Source organism: Balaenoptera ricei, chromosome 18 (assembly GCF_028023285.1).
Source record: "Balaenoptera ricei isolate mBalRic1 chromosome 18, mBalRic1.hap2, whole genome shotgun sequence".
In the NCBI taxonomy this organism is placed as follows: Eukaryota; Metazoa; Chordata; class Mammalia; order Artiodactyla; family Balaenopteridae; genus Balaenoptera; species Balaenoptera ricei.
In genome coordinates, this window is record NC_082656.1 from 73,690,563 (window position 1) to 73,713,313 (window position 22,751).

The 22,751-nt window shown below is 48.6% G+C and overlaps 2 protein-coding genes across 6 annotated transcripts in view; one reads left to right on the plus strand and one right to left on the minus strand.

Annotated features, from left to right (window-relative positions):
* The window catches only part of PCCA (propionyl-CoA carboxylase subunit alpha), a 374,750-nt gene extending 361,852 nt beyond the window's left edge, over nucleotides 1–12,898 (plus strand). Inside the window, exons 23-24 of the mRNA XM_059903326.1 lie at nucleotides 9,852–9,929; nucleotides 12,572–12,898. Of these exons, the coding sequence (XP_059759309.1) occupies nucleotides 9,852–9,929; nucleotides 12,572–12,640 (147 nt within the window). The 3' untranslated portion in view covers nucleotides 12,641–12,898. The remainder of the gene's footprint in view (nucleotides 1–9,851; nucleotides 9,930–12,571) is intronic.
* Nucleotides 12,899–14,066: 1,168 nt separating this feature from the next.
* Nucleotides 14,067–22,751, minus strand: part of GGACT (gamma-glutamylamine cyclotransferase) — a 47,292-nt gene continuing 38,607 nt past the window's right edge. For 2 of the 5 annotated variants that reach the window (XM_059903329.1, XM_059903330.1), the window contains exon 4: nucleotides 14,067–15,207. In XM_059903329.1, coding sequence (XP_059759312.1) covers nucleotides 14,619–15,207 — 589 coding nt within the window. In that variant the 3' untranslated portion in view covers nucleotides 14,067–14,618. Of the gene's footprint in view, nucleotides 15,208–15,807; nucleotides 16,743–22,751 lie in introns of those variants that run through there. The other 3 variants (XM_059903331.1, XM_059903332.1, XM_059903328.1) reach the window with 3 other exon arrangements.

Consider the following 22,751-nt stretch of genomic DNA (forward strand, 5'->3'; position numbering starts at 1 on the left):
TACATTACCAGAGCAGTCAGGACAATCTCCTAGTGACTAGAAGTGTAGGTTGGTAAACAGCGGGAGGGGTTTTTGTTGTTTTTTTCCATTTTCCTCCTTAAGCTTATTCTAGAAGCCACAAGAGGCTGTGTACAGCCATCCTGAGCTTGTCGGTCCTAACTGCGTGGCTTTAATTATAAAATCACATTTGTGCTTAGAAAAAGAAAAATATACATTTCCCTGAAATCCTCACTTTTCCAACACCTGAGTCAGACAGAACCTGAGAGGAGGGAGGAGGAGGGGGTGGCAGCCCCTGCTGGGAGCTCGAGGGGGCAGTTCAGGCTGTCGTCTCCCCTCCCCGGAGAGCAGGGGGCCTGCAGCCTCCTTGTTGCCAGCAGCTGCTCCAGATACCAGAAGGGCTGAGCCTTCGTACTTTCCATTTCCCGGTTAATAAGTTAACGTGGGAAAGCTAGGCATTTTGGTGAAATGGAACAGTGTGGTGTTAGTCCTTGGTTCATGGGGGGAGCTCAGATGTTGGAAACCACCACTGATAATTAAACGTGGGTATTCAAGACTGGTTTGATTTGAGAAGGAACTGGGGCCTCTATTTTATGTATTTCTCTAAAGTCAGAGCACACCGTGGGGGGTTGGGGGGCGGGTTGCTGAACCGCCTCCTGGTCTCCGGGTCCCCTTCCTTGTAAAATAAATGCTCTGCACACGCATGTGCCTGGGCTGGTCACGGAAGGCCTGCTTTCATTCCTCTCTCCAGCTTCCAGTGCCACTTTTGGTCCTGGCAGAACTTCCTTCCATATTCTGTACCATTGTGTTTTGATAAGACAGTATTTTCCCTTGAGTTATTATTTGTGAAAAGTGTCCCAAACTGCTAATAGCTAAACCAAAAGCAGGGGGTGGGATGTTTAATCGTCGGCTCTTACAACAACTTCTAGAGTTAAATCTGCCTTGTGTAATTAAAACACTCGAAAATTTCCTTGGACCTAAGGCACGGCACATACTTGAGGCCATTATAAGAAAATAACACTTGTAGCTTTTAAGTTTTGCGGTTTAAGATTATTTTAACACTGTAGGGCGTGTTGTCTTGTCCTTAGCAATAACACTAGCTGAGCCAGGTTCCACTCTTATCAGTAGGAAGATAACGGAATCAGTCATCTCTGTGTATTTTCAAGGAAAACAAGGACCAAAAACACAGCTAAGGGCCTACAAGTATTCTATTTTTCTTTGTAATGTTATTTTTTATAGTTTAAATCCCAGTTATCTGTAATTTTTATATTTAGCATAAGTAAAACTTGACAAATCTTACAATGGTGAGCCTGGCGATAACCTGCTCCACAGAAGTGTCATAGACAATGAAGGACAGATCTGCTCTGCGAAGTAAATAGCGTTAACAGAGCTTCAGAAGCTCAGGACGAAATAATCCGAGGTGGCCATTTGGAATCGGCCAGTGTGCTCAGAGAGCTTTGTGGGCAGAGGCCCCCCCTCCCTCTCAGCTCAGAAGCTGGGTTTTACTCTAAGTGCTTGTTTCAAGTTCACCCAGCAAACATCGCTAATACTTTTTCAGTGTCTGTTGCCTGCTATTTAACATTAAATGTGGTAGGAAAATCATTTCTGAAATGATTGTGTAATAACCTTTTTGAGTATGTCGGGAGGGGATGCCAGTTCATAAGCAGTAAAATGCATACAAGCACGCAAACCAGAAAGAAGTGACGTCGGAGTGGATTGAGAACATCTAGAATCACACATGTAATTCAGGAAACAGTTGCCAAGAATGACTTTTATATGCCTTTCCTATGTGCCTTTTTTGTCTGCCTTCTGAAAATATTTTTACAATAACTGATTTTCATTTCAGTTTGAAAACTACCTATTTTTCTGTACATTTAATAATATCATAAACCAGGGGCACTTCTATAATCAAAGTTAGCATTTAAAAAATAACGTGTATTAAGTTTTTAAACTTCTATCTTTATGATTCCTTGAACAAAAATATTAAAAATCTATATTCTTTCAGAATAATGCTGAATACATTTCTTTCCCAGCATTAGACTTACAGCTGCTGAGTTTGTGGCACAATTTTCGTTTTGACTTTGATATCAGAAACAAAACAAAAAATAAAAATGAGGCAACCCGTGGGGATATTTTAATATTGCATTTAATTAAGATGGTTTCTAGTTACGTTTAGATTGTGCAGTCATCTCAGCTTTGCATCAGAAATATTCATCTTACTTAATAACATCACAAATTAAGTGAGACATGAACCAGAAGCAGGCTGTATACCCGTTTACATTTCCTTCTTTCTTAATTATTACATTGTGAGTTATTAGTTTGTAAGACCAGGTAAAATAATAGATGGATATTAAGTACCTGTTGCTGCTTTTTCTTACCACTTAGTCCGTTTGATGTTAGTAAGACAGAATTTGGAGTATTTTTGCGGGGCTAAGATGAGGAAGATCCGCTTGATGACGGAATTGGTCTTTAGCAGAAGGGTAATTAGCTGTTCGAGATTGCTGTTCTCATGAACAATGTCTTAGGCAAAAGTGGTATATGCTATAAAAGTGTACCAAGGAGAACAGAAGCTGTGTAATGATTTCTGGGAGAACCACCCAGATTTTGCCCCGATTGATATTCCTCCGTGCACGTGCTCCTTTGGGGAGAGGCCTCCAGGCAGGGGGACACCACCGCTCTGGAGACACAGGTGCCCTGTTTCAGAGAACGATATTCACACCTGCCCTTTGTCCCTAAACCGTCTGTAACTGAGCTTACAGCTGATGTAGGGGAAATTGAGAATAAACTTGGCATGAGACCTTTCTTTTCATTTCTGGAAGAAGCAGGATTTGAAGCCTCCCTTGCCCTTAGGTCTTCCCCATGGGAAGGGCCGGGTGGGGCCTTCCTGAGGTGCTTGTCTGCCAGTGACCCGGGGGCTTCACGCGGCCCAGTATCAGTAGCTGCATCTTTCCCTGGCAGAGGTCCTGGCTCGGCTGTTTGATAGATTTTCCAGTTTCTGGATGCCTTGATTTACACTCGTGAAGTAATTGCAGTGATTAAATTTCCATATTTTATAGCAGTGGTTATTCAAATGGTTTATTTGACAAGGTGCCAGTTTTTCACCCACACCTCAGACTGTATTCCAAAGCAGGTATATAGCTTCATGCATTCATTATGTAACATTTTTAAACTTTAAGTTATGAAATATTACAAACATACAGAAAGTTGTAGAGAATAATACAAGTACTCATATGCTCTCTGCTCACCTTTACCATATTTGCTTCAGATTTTATTTAACAATAAAACATTGCTTATATGGTGAACTTGCCCCGTGGCCTCTCCCCAGGAGAATTCCTGTCCTGCCCTCTTCAGAGGTAATGGCTATCCTGAATTTGGCCTTTTTATCTTTTCCAGATGACATTTATTTTTGAATGTTATGATTAATTTTTGTTGGTGGTAACAATTTGGGAATTTTTACAGTTTAACTTAATGATAATTATCAGTATAAGATAAAATATTTTTATAGATCAATCAATAAATATTGTAGGCAAGTCTTCTACAAGTTTGGCATTTGATTTTATTTTTGAAGGGAGGATCTACTTGGAATTAGAGGGTATGTTATCTTTGTTTTAAACACTGTTGAAGATGACAGTCCCCAGCCTTAACAAGATTCAAAATATCTCCTCTCACCTTTTTGCTTAAAAAAAAAAAAAAAAAAATTAATAAATTAAAAAAATCATTATTTCACTGAGTCCTTTAAAGCAGCCTACTTCACAGAGGTCGAGGATCCAGACTGATTTGTTAAAGGTACAATAAATGACATCAGTTTTAACTGGTTCTCTTTGTAACTTAGAGGTTCTGGCTCCAGTTTTGAGCTAACTTAGAGGGTGGTACGGAGTAGTAATTTTCTTCATTTTAAGGAATTTTCGGAAAAACTGGGCTCGTTTTATACTGGCCGCCTCTCTGTGTTCTCTCCCCGAGCCTCTCGGCTCCCGGCTCCCGGCTCTGACGCCCAATGCACATCCAGGGAGGAAGCCCCGGGGTGGGGGTGGGGGGGGCGGGGCTGAGGAGGCCCCAGCAGCACCCTCCCGAGTGAGTCGCTGGTGATCAGACCCGCTCAGGGAGGCCTTACGCGGCGGATGAGGGGCTTGGCAGCGTTTCTGTCACCTGCCCTCTCTTTTCTTTGTAATCCGATGATGGTTCCTTCCATCACTGCTTACATACTGCCCTGTCTCCCGGGGCCTCTTCTCCCACCCTCTTTACACGAAGATCTTGGGATGGGAACGCATGTTTCTTCTTCAGGAAGTATCAGGGGATATTAACCAGCCTATCTTACCGGCTCAGGAAGAGGAAGTTATTATACTCAGATCCTCGCCAGTGCCTTTTAACCAAATCCGAGGTGCCTTTTCCTTGTGGCTGTTAACGGCGTCTTTCTTCAGATCTAAGGGCCTTAAGATGCATTGCATTCAGGCACCTGTGTTCTAAGTAGCACAACCTTAAAAAACGTAACTGAAGGATTTTCACTTGTGTGGAGTCGGCAGCAGGGTTGATATTGATCCCCGCTTTCGGGTGGCCGGCGCAGCAGAAGGGGAGACTGCGGCGGGCCGCTGCACCCTCCGAGCCTTCTGTCTAATCTGGCAGAAAACACAGAATGTAGGACAACAAAAGGAGGCTCCTTTTTCCATAAAAATTCTCCCTCCCACCCACCCCTCTTCCCCAAAAAAGGGGACTTAATTTTTCAGCTGCACAGTGATTTGGTGCTCACTCTTGCATTGAAACAGTTGCTGTCTGAACAGGCAGGAAACAGTTCTCTTTTAATTGCTGAAATCATTCGGAAGTGCTTCATGCCCGGCTTCTATACAGCAGATGCTGTGCATTAATTGGCCTGTGTAGAAGTGACCCAGGGTTCCTTGCAGTGGGCCCAATTTTAGGCAGAGGGTTTAAATAGCTTATTTATTATTTTGTATAATCTGGCGTACATTATGTGCTCCTGCACGTGTCGTATTTCATGGTCTGCAGTTTCTAATGTCATGTGGGTTTCAAAACCTGTGTTTCTCTGGTAATGTACTAGCAGCAGGTAAGCTCAAAATACCATCCATCAGGAGCTCATTTTTTATCCAGATACTCCAATGACTGATGAACCTGTCTTTTGTATGAATGTTCAGCACAGTAGAAAGCCAGATGCCACTGGCACAGTTTCCTGTACATCCTTTACAGTTGCTAGAGAGTAGGCTTACGGGGGAAAACCCTCCATGCCGTTTATGGCCTCTTCCCTGTATCTAAAGGACAACACCTTTAAAACAGCCCTGGTTGTGGACGACAAAAGAGGGTTAGGGACTGTCTTGGAGGAAATCTGACTCCCATAAACATTTTCTTTATCAGAAATATGACTGCACACTCTTAACAGGGAACCTTGTTTTGTTTCTCCCCGTCTGTTCAAAACAGACCTTAGCCCATTAGAAGGGCCTCCCTTGTGTGGGAAGACCACAGCTGTTACTGTAAATCTCATCCCGTCACTGTATCACCCCCATTTTGTGGCTCTGAAGGATGAAATTGAGAAATGGAATACTGTGCAGTCATCCTTTACATCTCCAATTTTAGGCCTTTGCCATCATTTTCATGCTTTTATTCCAAATCAAATAACATTAGTGAGCTACACCACCTTCTGATGAATATCTGGTCCTGAGCACAGCTTTCAAGTCTGTACTTTGGGGACTTCCTTTTATGTTTGGTGGAGATCTTTCTCCCCCCCCCCCTTCTCTTCTCTTTCTCTTTCTCTTCGTGCACCTTCTTGGGGCTTTCTTCATGCATTTGCAGTTTGAACTATACAAGTTGCCAAATGTGTCCCAGCCTTAGCATGTTGTCCCAGAGGGACATGTGCTGGAGAAGGTTCTGTGTCTTTTAATCTCTGGGGAAGGAGTAAAGCAAACTTGGTAGAGGATATTGGGGGCTTTAATCAGAAATAAGAAGTGGTTTAAATCATTAGCACAACAAAGCAGAATGTAAGCTTGAAGATAAAAGTCTCTGGGGAAAGAGTCCTCTGAAAATAAATGGAACTTGATAGATTTCCATATCATTTATAACTTCCCTTAATTACACTTGGAAGACTTGCCAGTAAAACTGGAAAATTGGCAGCCTGTATCCATCAGAGCCATTTTGCCGACCGTGGCAAGCAGCTGGCTTTGCTGGATTTTATTTCCCATCACTCGCAATTAATCATCAGCTGGGGATGTCTGAAACTCCGCAGCACAGAGCTGTGCCGGGTGACATTCAGGCCTCCCAAGCATGCTAAAGTCCGCTGAGTAAATGGGCTGAGGTTTCTCCCCAGCTTACTCATTTCGGGGCAAGGCAGGCTCCCGCTTAATGAGTGCGCTCCGATAATCAGATGCGAATGTGAACCTTGACCCCATGTCAAAGGAGAGGACGCAATAAGCCGGATGAAAGATACAGGATTCAGACCTCCAAACTTTACACCAATTAGACAGGGAGCGGAGAAGTACATCAGGCTGAGTAGGTTTATCAGAGAGACTTGCGAGGCTTGTGACCATTTTGTAAGCCCGATGTTGGAGACATCCTGTCACAATCATTAAGTCGTCACGCGATGATTCAGCAGAGCGTTGGGGAAGTGTGCGCCCACAAGCCCTGCAGTGGCTGCACCCTGGGTGCGCGCCGTCCGAGGGAGACTTGGCCGTGGAGGCGCCCTCTCTGCTCACCCAGTTAATGTCCCCGCTTTCTGAGCACACGGGGGAATCCAGGCGGTGTTTCCAGTGCCTTCCGGAGCTCGGGGAGGGCAGGGGAGGGGGCAGGCACCTCTGGACCAGGAGGCTTCCAGATTGTTGAGGTGAGAGGCCTGTGTCATTTTTGTCCGGGTTATTGTTGGAACTGCGGCCCTCGGGGGCCCAGCAGGGTGGTGGAGCAGCCCCCAGTTACAGCCCCGTCTGTGTTCTTTGACGTACAGTGTGTACTGTGTTTGCTTCCCTGACTTCGGTTTTTGAGGAATGAAATCGCTTGAATTTAGGTCAAGTTCATGTGTGTATATGTGTTTGCGTGCGTGCGCGTATAACATGTCTCTGCTGACCGAAATGTGTCTCACTATTTGGTGGAACATCAAGGATCAACTTCCAAGAGTTTTTTCTCTTTTAGGGACGAATGAGCAAAAACAAACTACAAAGCAGATTGCTGTGAGTGAACGGAGAAAGAGAAATGAATTACTTAAATTTCCACCAAATAATATAAGTAGAGACCAGCAGAAACAGGGCAAGAAACCAGGGAGAAGAAACAGGAAAGAAAAGGACGACAGAGCCATGAGGATGGTCCCAGATTCAGGGCAGCCAGCGCTGCCCGTCTGGCAGCAGGTTGGCACTTCCAATCCGCAGGCACTTTCTCTGAAGCCCTTTTAATCAAATTGCCAGAGTGACACAGTCTGAGAGAAGGGGGTGTTTTACCTGGGGGACTTTCCCACGTCTCCCGGATTATCTCCGGCTAAACCATAGGTTTTGTTTTTCTGATGGATGATTGGGGACCGACCACTCGCAGTTGCCTGCGTGTCACCTCTTTGCAGATCACCCTCACCACAAGCACGCAGAGCTGCCGGGGAAGGCGGTCACTGGACAGCGACAGTGGAGCCCCAGAAGTTTCACGTCCGTCTCCCGCTGCTCCCAGGCTCTCGGGCCCTGCTCTCACTCACCTCCAGCCCGGCCAGCTCGGGCCTGGAGTGGGGCTGTGGCCCGGGGCCCGGCCGTCCTTCCGCCCGTTTCTTATGGGCATCTTTGTCAGTTTGGTCTCCGCCCCCTTAGTGACCACTGGAAATCTCCCAGCTTCATTCGTTTCCTTTTCACAGTCGCCTTAACTGCGAATTCACTTACGTAAAGATCCCGCAGAGCGTTCTGGCCAGCGGTGCCGAGCAGTGGGCCGAGCAGCTGCAGGAGGGCAAGCTCACGCCCGCCCGAGAGGAGCCCGCGGGGCTGGGGCTGGTCAGACGGGCCCTGGGCGCTCAGACGCCAGCGCAGGAAGCCCGGCTGGGGGAGGGGGCGAGGCGAACGCACGCAGCCGCCCACTGCGGGCACCGGTCCGTCGGTGAGGAAGGAGTTCCCAGAGCCGATCACTGACTGTTGGATGGAATTTCCGTGGCTGACTATCAGATCCATTTCCCAGAGAGCCACGGGCCCTGATGCCGGGATGCCCGTCTCTGGGTGGGGCTGCTGCTGCGTGAGGCCGGCTCTGGACCCTCAGCCTCTTGCCTGAGAGCCGTGCCCCGGGCCCGCCAGCATTTTGCGTGTGGAGCTACATGGCAGGCGCTACTTCTGGGGACGTGCCCTCCTCTCATCTTGCCTGGTCCCTGCCTGCCTCTGAAAAGAGAGAAAAAGGCTCGGAAATGACGCCTTGAGGGCTGGCTGTTTGGACACCCCAGCTGGGCCCCGCGTTGCCCTGGAGCCTCCCTCACTGCTCTCCCTCTGCATGTTGAAGAGCGACCCTAGCAAGTTAGTTCTCCGCTCTCTGGAATGCAGGTGCCAGGTGACGGTGAGTCACAGCGGGCCGCGAGCGCGGCGTGTGTGCCCAACTCTCCAGCGCAGTGTCGCCTCCGTGCCAGCACCGAAGCTTTGGCATCCCCTCTCTTCCTATATTTCTGTGCCAGGAAAAAGCAGCCCACCACCTGATCAGCAGAGGAGAGGAACGCATAGGGCTCAGGCGGTCCTGATGCCAGCGAGGCAGCTTGTGCCCCACGGGGGGCCGGGAGGGGGGCTTGGAGATCATCTGGGGATTTCAGGAAAGAAGATTCTCCAGGCACTTCTGCAATGCTGGATGAGCACAAGGGTCCAGGAGCCCCACGCCAGGAGGCCCACCAGCACCCCACACAGCCGGGTGCCCCAGGAAATTCAACTCTCCCATTTCAAAGACTGCAAGGCCCTTTTCACAAAGATGGGAGAAAAATGCAAGCCCAGCTCCTTGGTGCTTACCCATCAAGGGCAGAGAAAGGAGAATAGATAGAAGGGCCTTTAGTCACAGCTGACTCCTGGGTGGGAGGCCCAGGTTTAACCCCAGGGGATTTATACCCAGCTCTGCCTGGATTTCCCTCACCCCGGAAGGCAAAACAGCTGAGCACGAAGCTTGAGCCAGTGCCCCTGGGAGCTGCCAGCTTCCTTGCAAGGAATGGGTGGAGCTCCAGAAATCACTCCCTGAAGGCACTTTCTGGGAGCCACCTGGTTGTCAGTCCTTGGCAAGTCGTGCAAAGGCTGGGAGAGTGGTCCCCACGGCCTGGGTGCTTGGCTGTGGTTCCCAGCCCCCCAGGGCTGCAGACAGAAACTCCATTGTTTGCTAACAGCTTTACTGAGATAAAGTTCGCAATACGATACAATCACCCCTTTAACGCGTGCACTTCAGTGGTTTTTGTCTGTTCACAGAATTGTGCACCCATCGCCACAGTCAATCTTAGAGCACTTCATCACCCCCAGAGAACCCCTGCACCCACCCGCAAGCACTCCCCCCTTCCCTCTGCCCCTGGAAACCACAGATCTTTCTGTCCGTAGAGACGTGCTAATCCTGGACGTTTCACGTAAGTGGAAGGCATTCCATTTCTGCCACAGCTCTGTGGCAGAGGCAGATTCAGAGATTCCCGGGGAGGGCCCACAAGCAGCGCCCAAAACCTCCAATATCAGGGATGTTTTTCTAACAAGGACTTGAATAGAGGGAATGGCCTTTCTCTGCGGTCCCCCAAAGATGTACTTGGAATATGAAGTATTAGAGGCTGTTGCTGCTGTTTGGATTATATTTCAGAGCATTTGACAAAAAGATTATCTTAATGGCCTCACTCTTGAACATTGTTGCAAAATTCAAATGCTTTGAAAACTTCTGTCCACTTTTTGTTCATTTTCCAGGTAGCAGAAGGTCAGGAAATTTGTGTGATTGAAGCCATGAAGATGCAGAACAGTATGACAGCTGGGAAAACTGGCAAGGTATGCCCCCAGGGTCCCACCAGCCCAGGCCGCCGTGACAGGAAGCAGAACCTCCACCTTTGAATCTTGGACGGTTGGGGCCTGAGGGGGACGGCGGAGGGGGTCTCTCCCAGCCTCTCCCTCCTGCGGACGAGGGCGCTGCGATCGGGGCGCCCTACGTTCTGCATCCACGTGACCTGCAGGCCTTCCAGGAGAGTCTGTGTGACATCCAGGGAGTCGAAGAACAGTTGTTCTTCACCTTAATGTCTTTCGAATTAAGGGGTCTTTAATTTTTAATGTTTACATCTGTCTTAGAGGCAGTTAGTTATCTGAGACTTAGGTGACACAGCAGGAAATGGTTTTAGAGATTGCAAAAATTAATGCAACTCTTCAAGATAATTTCTTCACAAAGAGAACAATTCACTTTTAGATCAAGACGAGCTGAAAGGGGGACTTCCCTGGTGGTCCAGTGGGTAAGACTCTGTGCTCCCAGTGCGGGAGGCCCGGGTTCGATCCCCGGTTGGGGAACTAGATCCTGCTTACATGCCGCAACTAAGAGCCCGCATGCCGCAACTAAAGATCCTGCATACCACAACGAGGACCCAGTGCAGCCAAAAATAGATAAATAGATAATAAATTAAAAAAAAAAAAAAAAACAAGACAAAAGGAGCTGAAAGACCCACATCCACACGTGGAACTTAACGATTTAGGGAGGAAAAAAAGATGTATTAGTACTGATATCTGTTAAGAGTAAAACTTCTTAAATGAATTTTCTCATTGAAGAAAATAGAAAAGTCCTTTTAAGCAATAACTTCATTATTCTTTCTGCGACTAGAAAGACACCACTTGTAGCAGAATGATCCTTTTCTGAAGGATGGTTTGGTTTGAAAGTACCGCACGGTGGAGCGAGGAGAGGCGGGGCAGGTCGGGTGGGGTGAGGACAGCAGCGTAGGCTGGCTGTGTCCTGGAAGGCGCGACTGAGCCGTGGGGACAGTGGGTGTCCTGGCAGAAGGTACTGTCAGCTGCCAGTGAAGTCTGCATCAGAGAGACGCAGCCTCCAGTTGCCTCCCCCAAAGGAAATGAAACTGATGTTCAGAGAACAGGCCGAGGGGGACGCCCCAGTCCAGCCCCAGCCAGGAGGAGGGCAGAGGCCCGGCGTGTGACCAGGCCGGAGGGGCATCAGACGGCTGCACCCAGTCTCCTCGGGGTTTGGGAGAGGAGATTGGCATGCTCTGCGGCTTCGGGGGAATCCTGCTTTCCATACCTGATGACCCTTTAAGAACAAATGAACAAGAAAGTGTTGGTTTCTGCTCTTGTAAAAATTGTTCTGTTTGTCGCTTGGGATTAGTCAGCATTTACGCTGCATCACTGTCACGCGCTTTCCCCTCTGTGGTGAGCACTTGGCCTCGTTTGGGGGACCCAGAATATACATCAGATGCACACCAGCGGCCCGTGTGCTGGACTGAGGCACTGGCGCCACAGTGAACGTGGCCTCAGCTCCCTGAAGGAGCCAGGAGCCTGCCCGTCCGCGTGGCCTGTCTGCTGGGGAGGCCCTGCTGCTGTCAGGGTGGTGATGGGCTCTGGGTGAACTCGCACGTTGGCCCTGCCCCACAGGGCGAGGAGCAGCGGGCCCCTGAGCCTGGGGCTGGCAGTTTCTGCTTTGAGAGGCCCGTTTTCCTCCCGGGGCCCGTTCACGGTGGAAGCAGGTCCTCCACTCTGGAATCGCAGCATCATGACAGATACATCCTATAAAAACACCGGTGGCTTCAGATCATAAAAAGCAGCCACTTCAGTGCAAATAGCTCCTGTGGAACGAGGCCTTTCAAGGGTCACTGCACAGGTTCTCTTCGTCCCGAGAGACCCCGGGCTGGAGCTCTGGGGGAGAAGGCCCTTCTCGCCGCTGCTAGCTCATGGCAGAGCCGCGGGGACACAGGCCAGGGCACCCAACCCCACGTCTCTGGCACTTTTCCCGTTTGCCGCTTGCCCAGACGGCCAATTAACTTCCAACCCATCATTCACCTTCATGCCCCAGCAAGAACTTCCAAGTCAAATGACTGTCTCTAGTTTTAAAAGTGAACACAAATTTGGGAAAGCAGAAGTTGACTAAAATCGGGAGAAATCCGTGGAATGAAAGGGCACGGAGGCAGCGTCACGGGAGCCCAGTGCCTGTTCCACGTCGCGCCAGCAAGACCACGCGCTCGTGCTCGGAGGAATTTCATTTCCCTTCAGAAGGAGGCTTCCGGTCAGGCTAGGGAATTTCTCCTGTTAATTAGTACCTGTTTTGACTCTTGTATAATTGTGAGTGGGTTGGTCGGTTTGTTTGTTTAACACTAAGTACACCATTAACTCCCCCGGGTGTGGGGACTCATCCAGCATCATCACTGCCAGCTGAGACCCCCGAGGGCACCCTGTGCAAAGGACAGCACAAATGACCAGCGGCTTTTAGGACCGACAGAGATAAAGAGGGGAAGGTGGTGAGTCACAGCCCGCGGCGAGGACGTCCCTGTGCTCGAGGTCCCCTCTGATGGACGCCCTATACCTCCGAGTGTTCTGTGCTCCAAAGCCCGCCAGGCTGTCCCTTCATTTCCAGAAATGGATGACGAGATTGCTTCCTCCTGGTCTAGTTAATAATTCTTACTCTCCCTTCTTTTTTTGAATTCAAGGTGAAATCGGTGCATTGTAAAGCTGGAGACACAGTTGCAGAAGGAGATCTGCTCGTGGAACTGGAATGAAGTATTTATAGCCTTTCAGTCATCACCCAATTTAATTAGCCATTTGTATTATTATTCTTTCACACTCAATTTATTCAAGCGTTTTGCAGGAACACCCCTGTGTAGCAGATTTTACATGGTCATATTTATTCCACATACAGTCAAAACCAACATTTGCCAAAAAATCACCAATGGAAATTTTTATTGATATAAATACTTGTACATATGATTTGTACTTCTGCTGTGAGATTTCCTAGTGTCTAAATTAAATCAATAAAACTGAGCATTTGTCTAAATATTAGTTTGCCCTTTTTTTGAATGAAGACAATGTACATAAGAGGCTATGGGCTGTGCCAGTAGACTTTAAATACTAGCGTTTCATTGGGATCCTTCTTAAAAATTTATATAAATCCCAGTTCTTGGCCCTCAGTTTCATTAAGTTAGCATTTGCCACTTTGTAACCTGATTACCTGCTTCATCCTACTTGAGGACCTAACTCTTGCTTCTGGTAGTTCATAACCTCTCGAAGCCCAGACAGCGCAGATGACGGCCCTGGAAATGGAAATCCCTCCTGTGTGGCTCTAACGGTGAGCGTGGACCCCGAGTCCCCAGGGGCGACCCCCCTCCCCGTCCCAGGGCACCGGCGCGGGTACCACTTGGGGCTCCCCCGGCCCAGTGATGGTGGGCGGGGCTGCCACAGCTCATCAGCTGACACCCATCCTCGCCTTGCTGTGTTTTTGTGAAGCAAGTTTCCAATTAAGAAAAAAGGGCTAAAAATCACGATCATGCTTTTGTGCCAGATGCAGTTAAAGATCACAGTCTACCGTTAAGTTGAAGAGCGAGTGGCCTCTCCCAATGGAGAACGAGGTTACTCGGGACCAGCAGCTGCGTTTTCACCTGGCTCTGAAATTCGTAGGATACATTTCGTACATTTGCTGGTAAGGATGCAGAGGCAGAGTCGTGCGCTGATTTGACTCTAACCCTGACAGATTATCGGGTGGAGGTGGGTAGTAATTGGTACTTCGTGCCTTGCTAAAATTATTCTAGGTGCTGTTTGTATTTGGAAGCGAAGCTTTCTGTCAGGCCTGAAGAACAAATTACTAATGTGTTGGTTCTTCTCTGAAAGGCCCGCCCCCAAACGCTGCTCCCTTGTGGGGGCAGGAACCGCGCCTTGCCCTGCGCTCCCGTGAGCTTCCGTCTGAAACTGGGGTGTTCAGCTGCTCTGCCAGCAAGTGGGCGCTTGCTATTTTGCTAGATGAGAATGAAAAGAACCTTCTACCAAATAAGTAGACTCAAAAAGAGGGCCAACAATAGCACCAATACTTTTATATTTGATTTCCCAAAACATCTAGGTTAAGTGATCTTTAATAATCTCTGTATAAGCCTGATCTGAAAATTATGAAGAATGATGTTATATATATTCAGAAGTACTCTAAAATACAGCGTGTTTTTCTTGAGGTTCTTTTATTACATTGAGATGTCTAAAATCAGCTTTAAAAAAATTTCTCAGTGCTACAGGTCAGACAGAACTGATACCGCAGGGCTGTTAAAATCTAGCTGCCACACAAAGTCTTTATATTCATTTTAAATGTTATCTTCAGACTAAAGCAAAGCAAAGCAAAAAACAAAAAACAAAAACATAAGAAAAGCATAACGTGCGTTTTCAAAATGTCATTTAGGGGAATTAAAATCCTGAGTTCTTCTCATCCAGTATGTTCAAGCCCATGATGCTCTTTAAGCAGCAAGCGATAAAGCAGCATCAGCAAGACAGATTTCAGGAAACAATCTTGTTATCAGTCATGTCAAAATTATTTGGGAAATCGGCTGCCACCGAAGAAGACACTCCCCCACCCCGGCCCTCCCCCCCCCCCAAAGAATTTTATTTCAGAGGGTGTTCTCGGGCTTTTGCGTTCAGCGAGTGCGGACCCAGCGAGGCCGTCTTCCAACCACCAGGCTCTCGGTCCTCGGGCGGCCGCTCCCCTCGCGCTTCTCATCTGCTTCACCGCGGACTGTAGCGAAGCCCGTGCTCCCCCTGCGAGTCGTAATCGTCGTGGTATGGGAGGTGGACCCACTCGGGCGGGTACGTGGCCGTGGTGTACACGAAGCACTGCAGGGTCCCGCCCGCCCCCTCGACAGCGACTGTCACCCGGGTGCGCTGGTACATGTCCGGGCAGCCTTCGAACTCGTCCAGGAAGCGCAGCATCTGCTCGTCCACGGCGTAGACCTCCCCAGCCACTCGGCGCCCCCGGCCCGGCAGGTTCAGCAGCCGCGGGACGTTGCGCTGCCCCGCGATCACCAGCGGGTATGGCTCGACCGTGCGACCCCAGCCCCGGAAGGCTGCGCGACCGTGGGCGCCCTCCAGCAGGACCCGGTGGTTGGGCTGGCCCGTCTTCAGGGTCCCGTACACGAACACGTGGGCCATGCGGCCGGGAGCTGCGAGCGAGCGAGGACGGACGCACAGGTCCCGCGCGGAGGGGAAACGGGCGGCCTCGCCCCGGGCCCCCACTCCCGACCAGACACCCTTTCCAGGTAGGGTTCCAGGAAGAGCGACTCGTGTCAGATGAGGCAGCCTGTCGTGGCAGCAAGCCCTGTAGAACCGCGGTTTCGCAGAGCAGTTAGTTTTCAATCTCTTTAAGATGACTTTAAACAGTAAATATTACAGAAAAGTAAAAACGATAAGCAAATAGAAACGTATATATGTGTATATATGTGTATATCTATATACATGAATAATCACCTGTCATCGGCTACCAAAGAGAATTCCGGTTTCAGCACTAAATTTACATTCTGGCGCCGGGAAGACGCAGCAGAACAGTTACCTGCACCTTTCTGTGTTCCTTCCTTCTTCAAGGTCCTAGAGGGTGACACTGCCTCCCTGTGACTCACTGTGACTCAGCACAGCGACCGACTGTGGCTCCAGAGAGAGAGAAGGTAAATATTTACCCCCCTTCCTGGGTCTGGGCCACAGATTATTACATAACCGACCGAAGTGATTTGTGTAAGAGTGACTCAAACAAAGATGGAAACGAAAAGTTAAATGTCTGGGCCCCTCTTCCAAGCCTGGCATCTAGCTGCCCCGCTTGCCCCCAGCCCTTCAGACCCCGAGGGACATGGCCCCGGTGTGCCAAGAGGGCTCTGCCACCAGTCACATGGCCAAGTGGCCCTTGGAGAAGTCACACTTAACTCACAGGACTCGACTTTCTTCCCAGCAAACACGGGCTGGTCTGGGGGTCTGGGCCTCGCCCCACCTCTTCAGGGCGTCCGGGGAGGATGGGCGGCGCCCCACAGCTGCCCACTCGGGCCCACCCTTCCTCTCTGCCGCCTCGGTCTCAGCCGCCAGCCTTGAGCAGGACAGAGACGGGATGGGAGCTCTCGTTGCAGTGACTGACGGCGGAGGAAGGGCAGACCGGAGTGATGGGGCTTGAGCGGCAGCTGCCCAGGTATGCAAGTCAAGATGTGAACGAGGAGAGCCTGGACTCGGAGGTGCAGGGGCCGAGGAGGAGGCAGGCCCACTGCTGCTGGGGGCGGGCATGCCTGGGAGGCTGGAGAGACAGACGGGGACCTAGGGCGGGAGGGAGCCCAGCCAGCCCCGCCTTCCCTCTCCCACACCTGTATCCGCCTTCCAGCACGTTCTGGCAGTAACAACTCCAGGTCGAAGCAGGATGCATGGCTCCCACCCTCGCCAGGACCGTCCCCCAGAACCCTGGTGGGCCCGCTGCCTGGTCCCTCCGGCCTGTCCCCGTGCAGCCCCCAGGGGCCTGGCCGCACACTCTCCAGGGCTCGGCCCGTCGGGGCCTGTGGCCGTGAGCCCTCGCCTCCCTTCCCAGGTGACACCCTCCCTGAGCGGCACCCACCCCAGCCCTCTGGCCTCTGTCACCCTGGTTGGCTCTCTTCGCGGTGCATGTTCTGTAAACCACTGCTTGCCTTGTTCGCTACCAGAACGTGAAGAGTGGAGAGAGAGCGGGGAAACTGCCCAGTCCCTCGAGGCCGAGTGTCGTGTCGGTGAGGACTGAGGCCGCACAGCTGGGCCAGAGCAGTCGACACTGGCGGTGTCGCGTCGCTCTCCTGATCCCTGGTGTTCTCGTGTCCCCACCCTTTGATTAGATTTTACAGCAACACGTGTCTGTAAGATAAAGTCAAATAACTTTACAAAGAAGATAAAATCCCTACCCATTCCCACTCCCTTGAAGAGACCCGTTTAAGCCCCTGAACTGTTGTTGCATTTGGTATTTGTCTCCACGTTGTTGGTTATATACCGCTGCTTACCGATGTTTTAAATTGTCTGCCTTCCTACCCAAAACAGGTGAGCACAGCGGTTTAAAGCACAGACTTTAGAACCAACTTCCCTGGGTTGAAATCCTGGCTCTGCCACTTACTAGCTGTGTGACTTTAGGCAAACAACTTAACCTCTCTGTGCTCTGGCTTCCTGGACTGTCAAGAGGAGGTAGACAGCCACCTGCCTGGAGGACTGCTGTGGTGGTGCAGGAGTTGACGCCCGGGCAGGTCCCGCCCGCTCGGTAAGGCTGCGTCAGGCGTTCCTGCTGTAGAGCCTAGCGCCTGCCTCTCGCCCCACATTCCTCCGATAGGCTCACATCGCAATTTTTGGTCAAATCCATATTCAGTTCAGCATTAGAACTGTGTAGACACTGTTCTCAGATAAGGCACACAGTGTATGTACTATGATTAATTTCCTTTCTTGGACAACTTCTTGTTTTTTTTGGAATTGAAAATTGCTTCGGCCTTTTTTGCGCTTTGCTCCAGTTCCTCTGACAGCCCTCCGGCCTCATGTTTTCTGAAGGCACCTGAAGAACCCTTCCAGCCCTGACCCCCCGCGGCTTCCGTTCCTCCCTGGAGCTGTGGCTCCCGGCGCCCCTCGTGCTCCAGCCTGGTCTGTGGTGCGTCCCACGCTTCTCCCAGAGCCCTGTCCCTGGGTCCCACGGCCCCTTCTTGGTTGACTCCCTCATGTTACTGAAGCTCGTTCTTTCCTTCCCAACCTCAATTAACAGTGTAACTAGGTGGAGATTTCTAACTGCCTTCTTCCAGAATTTTGAAGGCGTTTCTCCCTTGTCTTCTGATGCCCCCGTTCATGCTGAGACGTCTCCAGGGCCATTGGGACCCACAACCCTTTGAACGGGACTCAGGTTCTTCTCTGGAGGCTCCTAGGGTCTTCTTTTCGCCCTTGGATTGGGAGGTTCTATAATGAGGAGTCTCCACGTGGGATTTTTTTCATTCATTGTGCCAGAAACTTCCATCTGAAGACTCATTATCTTGGGTCCTAGGAATTTTCTTCCCTCTCCTTCCTTCCTGTTCTCTTTCTGGGTCTCCAGAACTCAGATGTTGCATATCCTGGATCAATCTCCCAATTTTCTCTTGGTAGTCTACTATCTTCCCAACACTTCTATTATTTTGAAGAATATTTTCGCCACCATATTTATTTCCACGATCTTTTTCCTGTTCCCTCGTTTCGTTAGCGTCCTGTTCTTTCTCAACATAATACCATCTCTCCTCTTCGGGAAGATATTAATTATCATGAATTTGGAGGGGTTTTAAGTTTTTATCTTTCCCATTATTGCCTCTATTTCTCCAAAATTCCTCTCTTCTGTTTTATGCTTCTTTTAGAGGTTTTCTTCAAGCGTCTCAGTATCCTTGGCTGGCCTTTCACGTGGAAAGTGGGACACGATGCAGGAAGCTGTGTGAGGGGGAGCCTGTCGACTGGCCGGCCCGGCGTGGGGGCCGGATAACGGAATCCACGGGACGTGGACTCCACTCCCTCCCCATCTTTAGGGGGCCCCTCGCCCGCACCGTCGGCTGGGCCTGGTCCTCCCGACACCAGGCCTCCCGCTAAGCCTCTCTGGACAGTAACCCACCCTTGCCCTGCTGGGCAGAGGGATGGTCGGGGTCTCTCTGCTCCCCGCTCGGATGGCCGCCTCCCCCTTTTCCACCCCTCACCCCGCCCCCACACGCCTACAGGGCGGCAGTGGGAGCTTCTCTGGCGTCCGGGGCGCCGGCTGGCGGGCTCTCCAGCAGGGATTTAGGTTTCCGGTGTCTCGAGGCTGCTGAGTCGGCCAGCACTCGTCTCTCTGTTCTATCTATCTTCCGGAATCTCGTCACCCTCTCCCATCTGTTGTCTTCATGGGTCGGCGGGGGGGGGGGGGGGTGGCCTTTCGGGACAGAGCGGGGATAAAGGAGCCTGTTCCTCCCACCACCGCACCACGGGGCCCCCGGCTCGGCCGCTGTGTCCTTCTGGAGGCTCGAGGTGGGACGGGAAGGAGCGGCGCCTCGGGAGCTGCTCGCTTAGACGGGTGGTGGGAAGAGTTCATTAGGGTGCCGGCGACGGGAGTGTGTCGCCAAGAGAAAGCCAGTCATGTAGCAACTCTGGGGGCCAGAGAGGCTGCTGACGGCCAGTTTACACTGCCACCTGCAGTGCACAAGGGTTCCAATTTCTCCACGTCCTCACCAGTACTTGTTATTTCCTCCCTTCCTCCCTTCTCCCTCTCTCTCCTTTTTTTTTAATAGTGGCCATCCTAAAGGGTGTGAGGTGCTATTTCACTGTGGGTTTTTTGTTTTGTTTTTTATTGGAGTATAGTTGATTTACAATGTTGTGTTAGTTTCAGGTGTACAGCAAAGTGATTGAGTTATACATATTCATATATTCATTCTTTTTCAGATTTTTTACCCATATAGGTTATTACAGAATATTGAGGAGAGTTCCCTGTGCTATACAGTAGGTCCTTGTTGGTTATCTATTTTATATATAGTAGTGTGTATATGTTAATCCCATGCTCCTAATTTATCCCTCCCCACCCCCTGTTTCCCCTTTGCTAACCATAATGTTTTTGAAATCTGTGAGTCTGTTTGTTTCTGTTTTGTAAATAAGTTCATTTGTATCATTTTTTTAAATGAGAGTCCACATGAGTGATATTATATATGTCTTTCTCTTTCTGATTTACTTCACTTAGTATGATCATCTCTTGGTCCATCCATGTTGCTGCAAATGGCATTATTTCATTCTTTTTTTCATGGCTGAGTAATATTCCATTGTATATACATACCACATCTTCTTTATCCATTCCTCTGTCGATGGACATTTAGGTTGCTTTCATGTCTTGGCTATTGTAAATAGTGCTGCAATGAACATTGGGGTGCATGTATCTTTTTGAATTACGGTTTTCTCTGGATATATGCCCAGGAGTGGGATTGCTGGATCATATGGTAGTTCTATTTTTAGCTTTTAAGGACCCTCCATACTGTTCTCCATAGTGGTCGTACCAATTTACATTCCTGCCAGCAGTGTAAGGGGGTTCCCTTTTCTCCACACCCTCTCCAGCATTTATTATTTGTAGACTTTTTGATGATGGCCATTCTGACCTGTGTGAGGTGATACCTCATAATAGTTTTGATTTGCATTTCCCTAATGATTACCGACGTTGAGCATTGTTTCATGTGCTTTTTGGCTACCTGTATGTCTCCTTTGGAGAAGTGTCTATTTAGGTCTTCTGCCCATTTTTTGATCGGGTTTTTTTGATATTGAGCTGCGTGAGCTGTTTGTATATTTTGGAGATTAATTCCCTTGTTGGTCACTTCGATTGCAAATATTTTCTCCCATGCTGTGGGTTGTCTTTTCATTTTGCTTCATTGTGAGTCTTAATTTGCATTTCTGTAATGATTAGTGATGTTGAACATCTTTTCATGTTGGCCATTGCATATCTTCTTTGGAGAAATGTCTCTTCAAGTCCTTTGCCTGCTTTTTCTTTTGTTGTTGTTTTGTTTTTTAAATTTATTTTGGTTGCGCTGGGTCTTAGTTGCAGCAGGTGGGGCTCCTTAGTTGTGGCTCGCCAGCTCCTTCAGTTGCGGCTCACTGGCTCCTCAGTTGTGGCAATGAAAACTCTTAGTTGTGGCATGCATGTGGGATCTAGTTCCCTGACCAGGGCTAGAACCCATGTCCCCTGCATTGGGAGGAGGATTCTTTTTTTTTTTATGAGAGAAATTGTATTTGAGGACGAGTCTTTCACTGTAAGGGGATGGATTGCTTTTGGTGAGCCCTCTTTTTTTTTTTTAATTGATTGATTGATTGATTGCTATGTTGGGTCTTCGTTTCTGTGCTAGGGCTTTCTCTAGTTGTGGCAAGCGGGGGCCACTCTTCATCACGGTGCGCGGGCCTCACTATCGCGGCCTCTCTTGTTGTGGAGCACAGGCTCCAGACGCGCAGGCTCAGTAGTTGTGGCTCACGGGCCTAGTTGCTCCGCGGCATGTGGGATCTTCCCAGACCAGGGCTCGAACCCGTGTCCCCTGCACTGGCAGGCAGATTCTCAACCACTGTGCCACCAGGGGAGCCCCGGCAGGAGGATTCTTAACCACTGTGCCACCAGGGAAGCCCCGTTGCCTGTTTGTTTTTTAATCAGATTTTTTTTTTCTTTGTTGAGTTACTGGAGTTCTCTGTATCTTCTGGACATTAACCTCTTATTAGATATATGATTTGCAAATATCTTCTTCCATTTCATAGGTTGAGGTTGCCTTTTTACTCTGTTGATTGTGTTTTTTGCTGCACAGAAGTTTTAAATTTTGATGTCACCCAATTTTTGCTTTTATTGCCTGTGATTCTGGTGGCATAGCCAAGAAACCTTTGCCAAGCCCAGTGTCATGAAGCTTTTGCCCTGTGTCTTCTCCTAAGAGTTTTATAGTTTTAGCTCTTATGTTGAGCACTTTTATCCATGTGGAGTTAATCTTTGTATATGGTGTAAAGTAAGGGCCCAACTTCATTATTTTGCATATAAATATCTAGTTTTCCAATTGTTGAAAAGACTGTCTGTTCCCTGTTGGTCTTTCCACCTTCGTCAAAAATCATTTGACCATATATCTAAGGATCTATTTCTGGGTTATTTCTGCATTCTCTGTTGTGTTCAATTGATCTACATATCTGTCTTTTTTTTTTTTAATTTTTTTTTTAAATTTTATTTATTTATTTATTTATGGCTGCGTTGGGTCTTCGTTTCTGTGCGAGGGCCCTCTCCAGTTGCGGCGAGCGGGGGCCACTCCTCATCGCGGTGCGCGGGCCTCTCACTGTCACAGCCTCTCCCATTGCGGAGCACAGGCTCCGGACGCGCAGGCTCAGCAGTTGTGGCTCACGGGCCTAGTCGCTCCGCGGCATGTGGGATCCTCCCAGACCAGGGCTCGAACCCGTGTCCCCTGCATCGGCAGGCAGACTCTCAACCACTGCGCCACCAGGGAAGCCCTATCTGTCTGTCTTAATGTCAATATCATGCTGTTTTGATTGCTGTAGCTTTGCAGTATGTTTTGAAATCAGGACATATGAGACCTCCAACTTTGTTTTTTGTTTTTTCCTCAAGATTGCTTTGCTCACTTGGGGTCCCTTGAAATTCCATATGAATTTCAGGATGGATTTTTTTTTTTTTTTTTCTTTCTGAAAGAAAAACACTATTGGGAATTTTGACAAGAATAGCATTAAATCTGTTTAGGTAGTACTGACATCGTAACAATATTAAGTCTTCCAATCCATGAAGAGGTCTTTCTATTTAATTTCTTTCAACAGTGTTTTGTAGTTTTCAGTGTACAAGTCTTTTGTCTCCTTGGTTAAGTTTCCTAAGTATTTTATTCTTTTTGATGTTATTGTAAGTGGAATTGTTTAAAAAAATTTTTTTGGATTGTTCATCATTAACGTATTGAAATGCAACTGATTTTTGTACACTGATTTTGTACCCTGCAACTTTGCTGAATTTATTTACTAGTTTTAATAGTTTTCTTGTGGAAACGTTAGGATTTTCTACATAAGATCATGTGAACAGACAGAATCCTACTTCTTCCTTTCCAATTTGGATGTCTTTTATTACTTTTTCTTGCCTGATTGTCCATGTATAACTTTTATCACTATATTGAATAAAAGTGGTAAAAGCAAACATCCCTATCTATAACGCTTTTTCACCATTAAGTGTGATGTTAGCTATGGGCTTGTCATATACAGCCTTTATTAGGCTGAGATAATTTCCTTCTATTCCTAGTTTAAGTGTTTTTACCATGAAGTGGTGTTGAATCTTGTCAAATGATTTTCTGTATCAATTGAGATGATAGTTTTTTTTCCTTCATTCTGTTAAAGTAGTGTACTATATTGACTGAT